Source organism: Bidens hawaiensis, unplaced genomic scaffold, assembly GCF_021521415.1.
Source record: "Bidens hawaiensis isolate Kalapana, Puna unplaced genomic scaffold, B.hawaiensis_p1.1 tig00005028_1, whole genome shotgun sequence".
In the NCBI taxonomy this organism is placed as follows: Eukaryota; Viridiplantae; Streptophyta; class Magnoliopsida; order Asterales; family Asteraceae; genus Bidens; species Bidens hawaiensis.
Window position 1 is genome coordinate 781,753 of NW_027491319.1, and position 13,329 is coordinate 795,081.

The 13,329-nt window shown below is 36.4% G+C and overlaps 1 protein-coding gene across 1 annotated transcript; it reads right to left on the reverse strand.

Annotated features, from left to right (window-relative positions):
- Positions 1-255: 255 nt before the first annotated feature.
- LOC143628580 (uncharacterized) lies at positions 256-1,071 on the reverse strand. Its single transcript, XM_077098134.1, has 3 exons — positions 863-1,071; positions 596-766; positions 256-544 (listed from the first exon to the last, which is right to left on the reverse strand). Exons 1-3 carry the CDS (start codon positions 1,069-1,071, stop codon positions 256-258), a joined length of 669 nt encoding a protein of 222 aa, XP_076954249.1.
- Between the last annotated feature and the right edge of the window lie 12,258 nt (positions 1,072-13,329).

Here is a 13,329-nt window from a genome sequence, read left to right on the forward strand (position 1 = left end):
GAGGATCTTCTGCATACAGAGGGATGGACTCAAACCTTTGATGTCAGCTATGGTCCAACCGATTGCTTCCTTGTATTGCTTGAGCATGTTAACCAATTCATCCTCTTGGTTCTTGGACAGGTTTTTGGATATGATTACTGGCAATATGTCATTATCTCCAAGATAAGAGTACTTAAGATGATTAGGAAGAGTCTTTAACTCTAGATCTGGTGCTTGCACAATGGATGGTAGGAGCTTTTGTTCGGTAACTTGTAACTATAGCTTGGTTGTTTCATACCTAGGTTGTGTATCCATGAGGGATACCAGTTCTATAAGCTCATCTTCAAGTTTAAACTTTTCAGCGAGTTCTTTTGTTGTTGCTTCGTCAAGGCTTTTATTCAAGATTAGTGCAAGAGTGTCATGGTTAGATAGCTCGAAGTAATCATCAGTTAAAGGATCGATTACATCTAACCAATTCACGGATGAAACATCGCTTGGATACCGCATAGCATCATAAATATTGAAATTTATGATCTCTCCATCAAATTCCATGGATAGGGTGCCACTATAAACATCAATCTTTGTTTTAGCAGTTTTCAAAAACGGTCATCCCAACAGGATGGAACTTGAGTCTGAAGTGTCACCATCTTCCATGTCTAGCACATAGAAATCAACGGGAAGTACCAGCTCATTCACTTGCACTAATATGTCTTCTAATACACCTTTCGGGTGGACCATGGATTTGTCAGCCAAAATTGAATGACTACCCCTGTCCTTTTCAACGGTCCTACGTTGAGAGTTTTGAAAATGGAATATGGTAAGACGTTGATAGAGGCTCCGAGGTCAAGCATAGCTCTTGGTATGCTTAGATTTCCCATTTTACAAGGAATAGTGAAAACAAGGATCCTTGCACTTTGGTGGAAGTCTCTTTTGTAAGATGGTTGAGACATTCTCGTTGACCTTGACGGTTTCATTCCCTTTAAGCTTTTTCTTTGAAGTGCAAAGTTCTTTCAAGAACTTAGCGTATCGAGGGACTTGTTTGATGGCATCAAGGAGGGGAATATTTACTTCCACCTTTCGAAACGTCTCCATGATCTCATGCTCTTCTCTTTCTTTCTTTGTGCTTAAAAATCTTGAGGGAAATGGAGGAGGGACTTTGAACTTAGGTATTCTTTTCAAAAACGACCTCTTGTTCTTTTTCTGCGATTCTGGGTCGTCGTACTTCCTTCCACTTCTCAATGTGATGGCACAAGCGTTATGCTTGGGGTTTGCTTCTGTTTGTGCGGGTAGTTTTCCTTGAGATTCGAGTCTACTCAATGAGCTAGCTAACTGAGCCATCTGTTGCTCCAGATTCTTGATGCTAGCCTTTGTTTCTTGTTGGAACGTTTGAGTACTAGTAGCCAGATTCTTCACAATGTCTTCTAAAGACATTCCAGAGCTGCTTGGTTGTTGTGTTTGTGGTTGACGATGTCGAAAATTTTGTGGGTTTGGAAAGGGTTGATGTGGTTGATATTGAGGTAGTCTTTGTTGGTAGCCAAAGTTTGTGGGTTATCCCCAATTCTGATTTACTCATGATTGATCGTATTGCCTTGTGTTTTGTACAGGATATCCGCCAACTGCATTCGCTTGTTCGACATTGTCTTGCAGCATTGGACACATATCAGTGGGGTGTCCTGTTTCTAAGCATATTCCACATGCTCGTTGTGGTGCTTCAGCTGCTTTATCCTTTGTAAGCATCATGACTGCTTTTGTTAACTCAGCCAATTGAGTTTCATTGTGGGGAGTACTCACTCCTTTCACAGCACGTGGTACATCTGGATACCATTCTTCTTCATGTGTCGAGTGTTTTGTGTCATCCGCAGCCGATTGGATTATGGCTATAATTTGGGTTGGGGTTTTGTCGAGTAGGTTTCCTCCACTTGAGGCACTCAGCAATCGTCTCTCCATGGGTGCCATTCCTTGACAGAAGTATTGAAGTAGTTGATGCTTTGAGACTCCATGTTGAGGACATTTGCTACATTGCTCCTTGAACCTTTCCCAGTAAGCATGTAGAGGCTCTCTTTTTGCTTGTTTGATTCCTGTGATTTCTCTACGAAGAGTGGACGCTTTTGCTTCAGGGAAGTATGTGTCAAGAAAAGTTCTTGCAAGACCATTCCAGGTTGTCACTGACCCTGGCGGTAGAGTATACAAACAATGTTTCGCTGAATCTTGCAAAGCAAAGGGGAATGCCCTAAGTTTGATTTGATCTTATGTCACATCATTTGGCTTCATTCCGGTGCACACGACGTGGAATTTGATGTGGTGTAAAACACACATGTTTTCCTAATAGTTTTTATGTTATTTTGTGCTTAAACGTTAACGATTATTTTGTTATTCTTGCATTAAATTAAATGTTTGTGTATGTGATAGGTCCCATGTTGAAGAGAGAGAGAAAACGAGTCAAATGAAAAAAGAATCAGCTAGAACGGAGCTCGGATGAAGCCGGTACGCAAAAACGAAGATAAACGAGCTGAAAGTCAAAAAACGTCAGAAAATGTCATGTTCGAGCTACGCGACCAGGTGAGGCATCCATTCCCGTGCTATGCGACGTCCCACATGTCCCAAAGGCTGCCAAAAATGTTCAGGAATCAGCTACCCCATCTATTTTGTCTTTTAGTGGGCCTTGTGGGCTTGTTTTGACCTATTTTATATTAGGAAGGAGGCATTTAAACATATATATAAAGGGTTTATACCCTATGAACGAGATTATCACCATTCCATCAGCCACCACACCTGCTCTAGAGGAGAAACCAAGGAGGACAAGCTTACGGTTCTATCTTTTATCCTTCGGTTGTTGGTTTTGACTATTTTAACGTTTGTGAGTTCGTTTTTGGTTTTTAAGCATTCAAACCTTTTGTAATCAGATTTATATGAACATGTTTATCATTTATATCTATTTCATCTATTGTTTATTGATTATGATTGGCTAAACGTGTTAGTTCTACCTAGGTTAGATGTTTATTGTTAGGTTTTAATGAGTAATATGGATTGTTGATTATCATGGCTTGAATTGTTAATGAAAAGTTTGTTTTAACATTGAATTAGGTTGTGTTTAGTGGCTGTGTTTTTATTAAATATACTCATATACCTCTTGCTTTGATTGATTGAATAAGTTTTGATTGATTGTTGCTTGTTAGAACTCTTTACTTGGTGTTTAGGGTTTGTTTGCGGGGTGATCAACCGTAGGGTTTAAGTGAGTGTTTTAATTGAATATAATCAGCGGGTGAACACCTTCTTAGAGACCGAGAGGTGATAGGAAGTAAGGTCGTCTCATAGCTTTTACTAGTTAGGATTAGGACCACGCGAGAGCGGGTTCGGTTCTTGTCGTGTTTGGGTTTTTAAGTGATTAGTTTGTGATACCCGGAAAAATAAAAGTATTATTATATTCCATAAACGAGATTAAGATATGTTTAGGCCGGATTAAGTGAAGACTAAGACCCATAAGTTAAATATAGTATATTAAGCTAAGAATGAAGGGAATATATATACATTGTAAAACATGTGAGAAGTGAGACGGAATAAAGAACTTCAAGTGATAAATGACGGAGAAACAAACGTATTCGGTTAAACGTGTGAAAATTCAACCCGACATTTGATAAAGTGTCCAGGGGTGATCCATTTGAATATTTTAAATGATCGAAAACCGAGAACGCAGGCGAAAACGTGGCTCAATTCTGAGTTAAAACGAAGCGAGAAAATGCAAATTAGTATTTTCGAACACGATCGTTAAAGCACATGTACCGATGAGCTTGTAAAAGTTGATATTATCTCTGTATTTGAGGTTTATCATTTAGATAAAATAAATCAAATAGACACCATAAGTTTGGATGAGTTGTTTTTGGGAACAACAACACTAGTTTTATTAAGTTCGGAATAACACAGAACCGACATTGGGCGACAATCGTCAATAACTTATTAACGGAAATAATAAGTTAACGAGACAAATTTAAGTCGAGAACGGAAAAATAATAAGTATTTTGACGAAATGTATTTGGAAAATACCACGTCACTCGAAGTAGCGGGTTCGTTGGAGCGAGATACCGAAATGCGATCACAAAACACGTTTAAAACCGCAATAGATAAGTGGGCCTACCCCCACTTTACCTTCATTTCAATATTATTTTCTGCATTTTAGAGAGAGAGAGAGTTAGAGAGAGATTAGAGGTTTCCGGCAAGGTGGCTGGCGGCCGATGGCGGTCCGGCGGCGGCCGACGGTGGCCGGTGGTGGTCCGACGCGGTGGTCTGGTGGCGGCCGAAGCCCGTCTTCTACCCAGAACCATTTTTCGATGTCCCGAACGCGATGGTAAGCTCATTTTGTCCTAAATCTGAGCTTAAGTTCGTTAAAAACTCATTTTAAAATCTGGACAGATTGTAATAGTTTTGCATGTCCGCAGAGATCGGTCTATAACTAAAGATTTAACGGTCCGATCATCTTGATATTTTTACAGAGGGTTCATAACCCATAAATAATCATTTTGAACAGTGGAGATGAAGATCGGAGTTTCTTAAGTTTGGTTTCTAAACCCGTTTTATTGTTCAGCCCGCTGGGCGGATTTTGAAAACACAGCTTTAAAGAAATGCAGATTCCCGGAGATCTGGCCATCGGATCGAGCTGAAATTTTCGGTGAACCTTTCTAACATATAGATATTTGATTCCACCAAAGGGATATATGATCAGATGTTTAGATGGTGAGTTATAAGATTAGTAAGTTACTGGTCAGATTATAGAACGAAAATAGTTTCTTAAAACGAGTTGCATGTAGGTTTTGAGGTGTCGTACGGACGATCCGTGACCGAAGAAACGTTCGTGACGCAAAAACGAATGCGTTGATGTATCCGGATAGCATTGCATGCGGGTTTTGAGCAGATTTCTAGACTCGAACCGTACGCGAGGAGGTATATCATTTATATCTTTAAGTGTTGAAAGAATTGGATAACAAGAAAATTAATATAAATATTGTTATCAGAAATAACTTGGACAATGAAAATCTTGTTAATAATTATTTAGGAAACCGCTAGATACTATCAAGTGATAAAAATGGTACAATTGAGACTTGGACGATTTCGTGCGTTTGTATATATTTATAAACAAGATATTTGGACTGAAATAGTTTACCCGGATAGTGACCACAATTAATATTAAAAATAAATATATACTTTTAGAAAATGTAAATTTTTATATAAAATATGAAAACAAAGTTTTTATATTAAGAATATTAATATAACACGTTTCGGTATAAATAATAATAACGATTATATTATGTTGTGTTAAGAAAGTGGTATATAATATATTTGTCAGAATTCAAACACCCGTCTATTAATAAAAGAATATTATATTTTAAAACAACTATATATACTTTTATTAAACGACGTCCAAGTGTAATTTCAAAATCATATATTAATTTTAAAACGATTATTTGAAACTTTGGTGTTCCAATATATTTATAAGATATTTTAAAACATTCGATCCAGTTACGATTTTTCCTAAACAATAAAAGTTTGTAATTTAGTTATTAAAATTATAATAAATAAGACACAGTGAGGATAAATAAATTAAGTTATGATAGGATTCCATTTGTATCTATGTTTATGTGTTAATATACTTGGTATTAAACATAGGAATCTGGTTATCATTTGGATGACTATTAATAAGATCTTGGCATATTATCACACATAAATGTTATTTAAGCTGAGGCAAAGGTGAGTTTTCTCGTAAATCCCCACTTTTAAATGTTTTAATGATTTATAAATGTTTTTGGGGGGAAAGTATGTAAAGAAAAGGGCTATATATTTTACAAATTGTGTTAAGTGGGATGAGTCATTATAAAAGGAAAAACCGTTAACCTAGGGAAAGGGCCTAAAAATATTGGTAGATCTATCGGGGCGACGCCCCCCACTCTTCCAGTCGCTCTGGTTGAAAAGGTGGGAATATTTTGATTTTGGTATGTTTCGAGTTTATTATAATGATAGTCATACATGTGTTGTACTCTTTGCTCGTTTACAACTAACATGTTTTGTTTAAGAAATATATAGCTATGTTTGGAAAAGTGGAAATTAAATTCCCATTGAAAAGAATGGTGAATAATGAAATTTATTATTGAAAAGAATGATGAATAAATGGGAGTAAAGTTGAGAACTGTTACATCCTGGTTTTTAATTGAGAAACTCGCCAACATTCGTGTTGACAAAATTATTTTAACATACTTTTCAGGTAAATGAAGAAAATGGATGCTTCGTGAAGGATTCGGGAAAATGGTGTTGTGCGTTTGAATGAATGATAGTTGGACTTGTAATTTAAAATAGAACCGTGCATGTTTCACACGTGTAAAACTCTTATATTTAATAAAGTCCAACTAATGGTTCATTATTTTGAATATGATTGGCTGAACAACATCTGTCACCGCCCAAATTAGTTGATTAAGTCTTCCGCTGCCAAGTTAAGGTTTTTGGGGTGTGACATAGTTGATCTAATTTAAGTTAAACTAAATTGTTCCTCTATCCTTGGTTGCGTAGTATTCGTCTCCATTAGGGTAGTGTGTCGGTGAGACCGAGAGGAGAGTCGACATTAGAGCACTTTAACAATTCGTTTCCCAGTTTGTTCTTAAAATCAACTAAGCGTAAGTTAGAGTTTGTTAGTGAGACTGAGAGGTGATCTAGCTTTCTTGAGTGAACCTTAGTTGTGTCATCCTTAGGAACTGGTGTCATGAGAATCCTCAATCCATTAGCTTATTATACCTTCAATATGATTCTTACCTAGGTAGACGTTTTTCTCCGATTGTAGTTAAGTCTCTAAGTTTTATCGAGTGTTTAGTTAAGTTAAGTTAAGTTAAGTCTAGTTAATTAATTTAGTTAAAGTAAGTTAGGTTAAGTAGTTAATTATTAAAAATCATTAATATTCTTAGGTGAGTCTTGGTTAGGGTTAAGTATCATTAACGTTTTCAAGTGTCCTTGTGTTCGATACTCGGACTTCCTTAGTGCTATACTATTAGTGATCGGTATACTTGCCGGTTTTGTGTGGTTTCTTCAGGAGTCTTGTTTTATAAATTTAAAGCTTATTTGTGAGAGCATCATTATACACACATCAGAATTCTTTGAGGAAATTGTGAGGATCTTCATTCTCCAGGCCTCGGAAGGTTGGCAATAAATGGATAAGGCCTGATTTTAGCTCAAAATTTGGCATAGCGGGATAATTGATACAAAGAGGTTATTGGGGAACATCTCGGTTCGCTAAATCCATTGGGTTCGAATCTTGGGTCTAAGTCAAGTTTTGTGACGTGGGAGTGGAAGATGGTTCAGAGTCACTTGACAAGGAAATGTTTTCCCAAATGTCATCGACCGATGGTGATTGAGTAGAGGTTGAAGGATTTGCTAACTTCTTTCGAAGTTTCGCTTGTTTCCTTAATCTCTTCGCGGTTTTTTTATCTCTAGATCGATATCGAGTGGGTTACCGGTTCTTAAAGATCTTGGCATAAAAGTGAAATTTTGGACGCAGTCCCCGGCAACGGCGCCAATTTGTTGAGTGTCGTCAGATCCAGCAAATAAATTTATAATTGTGAACTTACTTTTTACACACTATTAGGGATAGTATGAGTGGAAGTAAGGTTCGTGTCCACAGGGAATGCGTTTTAACAATTTTATAACCAGGAACGATTTAGAACTAGTATTCGTAATAGGGGGGATTTGAGCAAATAAATTATATAATAATAAAGCTAACTAGTGGTAGTACAAATGATTAACATATAACTAAAAGATAAAATAACTAACTTAGAAAGAACAATTATTAAAGGTAGTTCCGACACAAGGTGTCACACTCCCGTCTAGGGCCTAGGAGCGTGACCCAACAGTTGGTATCGTAATTGTAAATAAATCAGAGTTACGTTTATTTGCGGAAGACTTATAAACTTTAAGAATCAAAAAGGTAATTTATATATATAAAAGACGGGATTATAAAATACCCGTTAAGTTAACAAAACATTTATGTGTTTATAATTACAAAACCATCATATTAAGTTTATACAAAATATATCCGAGCCATCGGATATCATAGTACTTCATCATTCCAAGCTCTAACTTTGTTCACCTGCAAAATGTAATAAAATACGTCAGCAACGAATGTTGGCGAACACGCTGACGCAAAATAACTTCATTTACTTTATTACCCCTCGAGACTACGCCTGTCTCGGCCCAACGTGGCTTAGGAATAACAAAGTCAAATAACACATTATAAACTAGAGCCTCTACGCTAGGTAACCTCAGCAAACACCGCAACGTTCGACTTAGTTAAGTACCCGTAAATATACACATACGGTCGTACTCTCTGCAGGAGAGCGTCCTACGACCAAGGGTGGTGCGATCATTCCCATACATCGCATAGTACCACCGATGTAAGGATCCAGACATACGTATACCACAGCCTGAGGGCTAGGTTTATACCCATAGTTATAACGGTTTTAGGAACACATAGTTCCTTGTAAACAATTTCATATAACAAGTTTGACTCATTTAAAAACAAGTTTAAAAGTTTGGGGGCGTATTCACCTTATCTCTTTAGGATCGGCTTCACTCACCGTCCAAGGGTCTTTCCCTTTCTTTATCTCGAACCTATAGTTACGAGTATAAATATTTGTTAGTCGGATACACGATCCGGCTTAAGACCTTTAGTCTTATATCTCAATCCTCGATTGAACCTTTAGTTCAATTCTTATTTACTTGAAAACTTCTTGTTTAAAAGTAAATTATAAACCTTTAGTTTATATAAAAACCCGACGTTTCTTCTTCTCTAAGAAACGTAATCTTTTCTTTTATTATTTAAGAATAATCTTTATTCGTTAAATAATATTTTCATAACAAAGAATATAATCATATATACTTACACACATATATATGTATCACAATATTCAACAATCAAACTTTCATTTGTTTCTTTGTTATGTTTTCTTTTCTTTTCTTTTATCGAGGTATCGAGTATATCCTCGACTTAAGGCTTAAGCCTTGAATATAATATTAAATTATATTGAATTCGATATTACGCCTAACCTTAGTGGCGTACCGAAATCCTAGGGACTTGAGCAACACTCCGACGCCGCTTTACTTTTCGATCGTCAAACGATTACACCAAACTTCAATACTCGTTGACACGTTTATCGAGATTCATTGTCATTTCAACGACACCTTCTTGGTATGTGGGTGGAGGGTGGCACAATTTCTTAAGGAAATGTTGGTACACAAATGAGAGATTCGAGGTACGCTTATCGAGATATTATGGCACGTTTATAGAGGTATGGCTAGAGAGATGTTAGAGAGAAGTGAGAGCTGAGTTGGGATGTGGAAATGATCTGCCCTTGGCCGCTATTTATAGAGCTCAAATTGGTTCCCATCGCGGTACGCGATGGATTCCTGGGCTGACCTATCGCGTACCGCGATATAGGTCAGCTGAGTCAGAGCATATGTATGCCACGTGTCGACACGTGGCAGACGCCGCTCCACGTGGCGACACGTGGCGGCAGTGTTGCCACGTGGTGACATGTGGCAGCACATAGTGCCACCGTGTGCCACGTGGCACACGTGTCAGAAGCTCCATCACGGTACGCGATGGGCTTCTCCTTTTGTCCATCGCGTAGCGCGATAGGACAAGAAATAAGATTTTTCATTTTTAATCCTCAAGTTTGAATTTTGGCAATTTTAGTCCATAAACTTTGGAAAGTATGAACTCGAAATTTTCACGTTGTTACACAAGGGGTATTTCATACTTCTGATTCGAACTACGATCATCAATAATTATGGTGCAATGATTTTTATTATTAAAAGATTTGTATCAATACTAAACGTCACGTCGTTCGGAAGTTCCCTCCATCTGTGTCTAACTAAGCCAACTCGCTACCCTAAGCTCACGTCGTTCGGATCTTAACGTGCGAGTTGCATGTGATGAAAGTATTAATTATCATTTAGTGTTCACGCCGTTCGGAATACTAAATCACATTGTATAATTTCTATAACGAGATTGAATTCATAGACAAACACAAAACCGTCATTTGTTCCTTAATTATCAAGATTAAAATCATATTTCATATTTTAACTTTGAAGAACGTCATTAGCATATTAATAAATTGATCAGGTTCATTAACAAACTAATTTGAATCCTAACAGAGTATCGGATTTAAAGTTCAAGAAATTACACAAACGAAACCTTTCAACAATAAAATCACATAACTATTTCACATTCGAATCATAATACAAAATAGAGCCCTTAATGTCGAAACTAATAGATTATTAGCCTAACATAGTAATTAATATAACCAAAGTAAACTTACAAAGTAAAGACATACTACTCGTGGGGTGTTCGGGAAGAACTTCGGAACTCCCGGGAAGTGGTTTGGACCTCCTCGAGACTCTTGGAACCTCCTTGGCACTCCTATGGAGTTTATTTAGCTAATTAGAGAGAAGAGATGTGAGAAATGGTGTGATTTTGGCTGAAACTCGGGCTGCTATTCATAGCTGAAAATCTAGAATACTTATGGGTCATAATGTTTTCAATAGTATCCTTATGACCCATAAGTTTAAATTTTTATCTTATCTTATCTCCAACTCCAGATTTTTAGGATTGTGTTTCCTACCGACAGTCTTTATGGGTCGTAAGGTTGCTTTACGACCCATAAGTTTTATTTTTTAATGTCTTGATATTATCTATTCCGGATTTTCTGGATCTTGGTTGCACCGACGACGACTTTTGTGATACAATAATGACCGACGGTTCTTTATGGGTCGTAAGGGTGTTTACAACCCATAAGTGTCAACTAATGCTGGAAATCTTTATGGGTCATAAGTTTCAGCTGGTCTTTAGTCTTCAAATCTTTACAGCCTATAAGTTTTACCAGTGTCTTGTTATTCTTTTTATCTTCAAGTCTTGTCTTTGCTTTTGATTTTCATTTCTTCCGGCTTCGTTCTTTTCTGTCGGTTGTTCTTCGGACCAAATTGCTTCATTCCCATTTCGATCCTTGTTGCTTCATTCCCTGGTTTTGTTCGGTTTCTGAATTGTGTCCTTTTGGTTGTTATTTCTTGTTTATTTGGACCAATTCGTCATTCGAACCTACAAATCCATGTTACAAATAATTTAGTATCAAACTCAATGGATTTGTAATGAAAAGTGTATAAAATCGGGGATAAATGATATAAATAATGTGTATAATTTTGCACACATCATGCATGTGTGACACATGTTGACACGTGGCAACCCTGTGATGGATCATCGATGTTGAGGCGGTTCGCGCGACGCGAATGGCTTGATCAAGCCTCCTTCGCGCGACGCCTAAGTTATTATTTTATTATTATATCATGGGTTAGACCCTAGTCAGGAATATAGCCTAGACCTTGATCATATTTAAAAAATATGGTTATAGATAAAATAATGTTTATTTATAATTAAGAAACATGAATTTTATATATACTGGAGGATATAGTTAAATTATTGTTTCTTCAAGATTAAGAAACATAAGTTTTTACATTCAAATGTTATAATTAAAATGTATCTTCACAATTAAGAAATGTGATCTCTAACCTACAAAGATTTAAGGGATTACGTGATCCCAATTATATATACAAGATAGAAAATAAATGCAACTCAGACCGAGTACACATGTGTCTGGATCCAAACATAATTTGTATAGTCTATCAATCAAGGCTACGTGGCCGCAGACTAGAAATCATAATAAAATTTCTCAAATGGGCATCAGTTCCAGGAGAACTAAAATTGTGTGTGTATGGCAAGAGGTACAAATCCCAGAAATAAGAGACGTTTCTGCTGAGATTCTTCAAGAAAATTATCTTGTCGGTCAAAGATTTATAAATGTTTTCAGAGTCAAGGATTCACCAGCATATCGCTGACGTATTTTTCTCCACATTTCAAGGAAACATATTTAGCATAGGTAACAAGGAATTAGAGTCACACATGGAGTTAGATGCTCGCAAAGTAGATATGACTCAGTTTTTAGTTATTAAAATATTGCAAACAAGATTAAACGAGTGTTATAAATCAGACACTCGGGTAATTATTATCCGAGAAGCTTTCCAAATAAATTCATATTTTATTATAAACAAGTCTTCAGCAAAATAACCTGCAACTCTGATTTATTTATAAAACATGTACCAACTATTGGTCACACGCATAGGCCCTAAGTCGGGGTCTGACACCCAGGGTTTCAAAATGGAACCGGACAACAATCAAACCCGAAGTCATAGACATAGACAACCTTAACCACCGACAGTTACATCCCTCCACTGTGACCACCGATGAACATGAATATGCAAGTTGATAAGGAGAAGAGTGAGGGAGAACATCGGGTTAGGTATTATTATGGTGAAGATGTTGTTGTTGTTGTTGTTGTTGTTGTTGTTGTTGTTATTATTTAACAAAATTACCAATCTGTCCTTGCCGTTGACGAGGCAACTTACGGTCCATTGATGGAAGGGCATAAAATAGCCCACCGAAAAAGTTCGAGGACACAGATAATTCAATTTAAGAATGAGACATGCATTGTGTCCCCACCAATATAGTACATAGCCGCAAATAATAATTTTCTCTAAATATAATTTTAAGCTGAATTGTAAGGAATAGAATGAATTGAAAACACTATATGAATACTCTCTTAATCAATCAATCAATCATGCCCAGTAAAATCCCACCGACAGCAAAGCTATAAGTAGGGTCTGGGGAGGGTGGGATGTAGGCACACCGTACCTCTATCCAAAGGAATAAAGAGGTGGCTTCCAGAGAGACCCTCGGCTCTAAGTACATGTGTATGAAGCAAAATAAAGGAAAACAAAGTTTAACAGTTATATAAAAACTACTACTAATTATAATAATAATAATAATAATAATAAGATCACAGTTTAACAGCTATATAAAAGCTAATAATAATTATAATAATAATAATAATAATATATGTAAGGGAAATACCATTATGGTATGTGACCTAAATAAGTTAAGTCTAAGTCATAAGGTATTGAATTCTCTCTAAAAATCCTTAACTTTAATACTCTCTTAAGACATGTAATATCAAACGGTATTAAAAAATGTTTTTCCATTTGACTAGAAAGTAATTAAAAAACCTATATGAATACTCTAAGACATGTAATATCAAATGCTGTACAATGCTTTGTCCATGTGACTAGAAACTACTCACATTATATACTAAACAATGTCTTTTGATGTTTCACATCAAGTAAACATCAGTAGTTGTTTAATATCTTTTATTTACAACTATATAACTTTTGTCTTTTCTTTTGACTTCTCCTTTTTATAAGCAAGAAACCTTT

Excerpts from the sequence above, each read along its gene's own strand:
- LOC143628580 (XM_077098134.1), bottom strand. The coding sequence starts at position 1,071 with ATGGAGACGTTTCGAAAGGTGGAAGTAAATATTCCCCTCCTTGATGCC. Across the intron at positions 767-862 it reads CCTTGTTTTCACTATTCCTT|GACCGTTGAAAAGGACAGGG; the intron begins GTAAAATGGGAA and ends CTCTCAACGTAG. Across the intron at positions 545-595 it reads TCAGACTCAAGTTCCATCCT|TGGCACCCTATCCATGGAAT; the intron begins GTTGGGATGACC and ends TGATGTTTATAG.